The sequence below is a fragment of the Montipora capricornis genome, chromosome 8 (assembly GCF_036669925.1).
Source record: "Montipora capricornis isolate CH-2021 chromosome 8, ASM3666992v2, whole genome shotgun sequence".
NCBI lineage: Eukaryota > Metazoa > Cnidaria > Anthozoa > Scleractinia > Acroporidae > Montipora > Montipora capricornis.
The window spans coordinates 4,937,783-4,940,013 of record NC_090890.1 but is presented as its reverse complement, the minus strand read 5'-3'; the positions used below and the strand labels follow the sequence as shown (position 1 = coordinate 4,940,013).

Sequence of the window (2,231 nt, the reverse complement as noted above, 5' to 3'; positions counted from 1 at the left end):
GGCGCTGCCAACCTGCATTTTCTTTGGGATTTGATGAGCTTATATTGGTTCTCAGCGTCTCTTAGGATTGGTGCAATTAATTAATTAGGTTTTGCTTTCACGACACTTTAAAACCACTCCATCAAAATAATTTTAAAACACTCAAATTGTCAATAGTAGTAGCCCACGTAATAAAAAAAACCCGAAAAGTAAACACTTGAACAAAGTCCATTGGAAGTGTGGTTATTAGTTTTGCCGCATTAAAATTTTATATCTGAACATACATTTAACAGTTTGAGGTTATTAATGCCAGAGAAAGAGTGGTTTATGAATAAATACAATATGCAAACATAATTTGTTTTTTTGTCTAATTAGAAATCGCAAAACCACTGCGAAATCGTCTCAATTCGGGTTTTAGGCAGACATTAATATATATTTTAAGTTAATGGTAGCTATAAATCAGTTTGATGCATTTTCCCGATAATTTTTCCAGAGTCATGAATTTTCGTATTTCGTGGAGAATATTAAGCGGATGTTAGGATAGATTAAACATGTTTTTTTTCCATCACCAACATTTACAAGGATCTATACGATATTCACTCGCTGTTCCGTTCACAATTCCAACAATTCTGCCAGCATTTGATCAAGTTCCTGCTCAGAGGCGCTAGTTGCTAGTTTTCGGCCCCGGTTCGCTTTGCATGAAAACTTTGAGTTTAGGCCTTTCTTATCTTTATCATCGTCATGTAACTCTTGTCGCATAAGTTGCTCAACCAAAGAATCAGAGCTTCCTTTCGCACTAGCTGAGTTAATTCTAGATTGCCACCCTCCGTTTCCTTCGCTGCTGTTCTCAACGACTTGAAGCAACTCTTTCAGTTCTTCGTTGCGTTTTTCAACGTCGACAAAAAACTGGTTCAATTCCTCGTCTGGGGGAATTCCTTCATTACCAGCAAAAAGGGTTCGTTTTTTATCATATTTTGACGATGGATTGTACTTACTTTGGTCATCAATTTCGTTCAAAATTCTATCCATATCCTCGTCTTTAGCAAAACTCTCAGCTCTTGAAAACATTTTGTCTGAGTCCCGCTTCTTTGCGTTCTTTAACGAAGGATAATTGTTTCGATTCTCGATTTCCTGCAGAATTTGGTCCATGTCCTCGTCATTGGCCAGACTTTCATCGCTCGAGGTATTTGGGTTTGAGGTGTTTAATGATGGCTGCTTACAAATTGTCTGCTTATCCGCCATTGATCGCTTCGAAGTTCTGAACATTACCTCGATGCCAATATCCCATCTGACGGGCTCATGCAATTTTGCTTCCATGTCTTCACAAACATCGACAGCCTATAATCCACGGCTATTAGGGAAGAAACGAACGACCCCTGAGTACATTTCCTACTGGCTACCTCAAAGTAGACGTATTATTAATTAGTGGCAGTTCTTAGGTCCTCTTAAACGTGACCATTTGAAGAGTTTCACAACTTTTTAGCAGGTGGCACCTGCTCAAAAAATTGCTAACGACATTCACTCATTTTTAATCGACAACAATATAAATTGCTTTCGCCTCCTCAAAGAAATCGTTTGTCCAATAGAATTTTACTTTTTTCCTTGTCAGTGACTTTCAATAATAAAACGCAACAAAGATTTCAGCCAAAATTTATTTATTAAGTTTTTTGCTTCTGCTTCAGTGTATGCGTGTTACAAAACAAAATCAACAACCGGTTTGTTCATCTCTTGAATAGCTTGTCGCATCAAACATGTTTGTAGATATATACACCATCAATGCAGCTTTAACGCCAAATAATTAATTGGAAGACTCTTTTTTCATAAATATAAATATTTGGATAAATTCCTATGAACAGGACAGCATGCGGTTCGTGAGTGTAAATTGAAAACTGTACATGTAGGATACTTCGTAATAAAAAAATGTAAATTTTAAAAACCAAAAATTTTACGAATAATTTCTCAGGTTCCTGGGTCCGTTTATCTTCCATCCATTCAATTTTTATCAAAATAAAACCTTGAAATTTACGAAATACTAATCTTGATTTCCAATTTTTTTAATTTTTAGAGAAACAAAAATGATAGGTGCATTTTTAGTTATCCTTTGTTTGGGCCTTTAACATTAGGAATGAAGCTTTTTTACCTTTGTTCTGGATTTAATGAGAACACTCGAGAAAGACACAGCAGGAATCCGGCGTTTTCGCCTGGCAACATTTCCCGGGAAGAGTGTAGTGTTCGTGGAATGAGATTACGTT

At 36.4% G+C, this 2,231-nt stretch overlaps 1 protein-coding gene across 1 annotated transcript in view; it reads right to left on the bottom strand.

The window, feature by feature from the left end:
* The window catches only part of LOC138059640 (uncharacterized), a 1,764-nt gene extending 297 nt beyond the window's left edge, over positions 1–1,467 (bottom strand). The window contains exon 1 of the mRNA XM_068905255.1: positions 1–1,467. This exon is cut by the window's left edge and continues 297 nt beyond it. Within this exon, the coding sequence (XP_068761356.1) occupies positions 592–1,296 (705 nt within the window). The 5' untranslated portion in view covers positions 1,297–1,467 and the 3' untranslated portion in view covers positions 1–591.
* Positions 1,468–2,231: the final 764 nt, after the last annotated feature.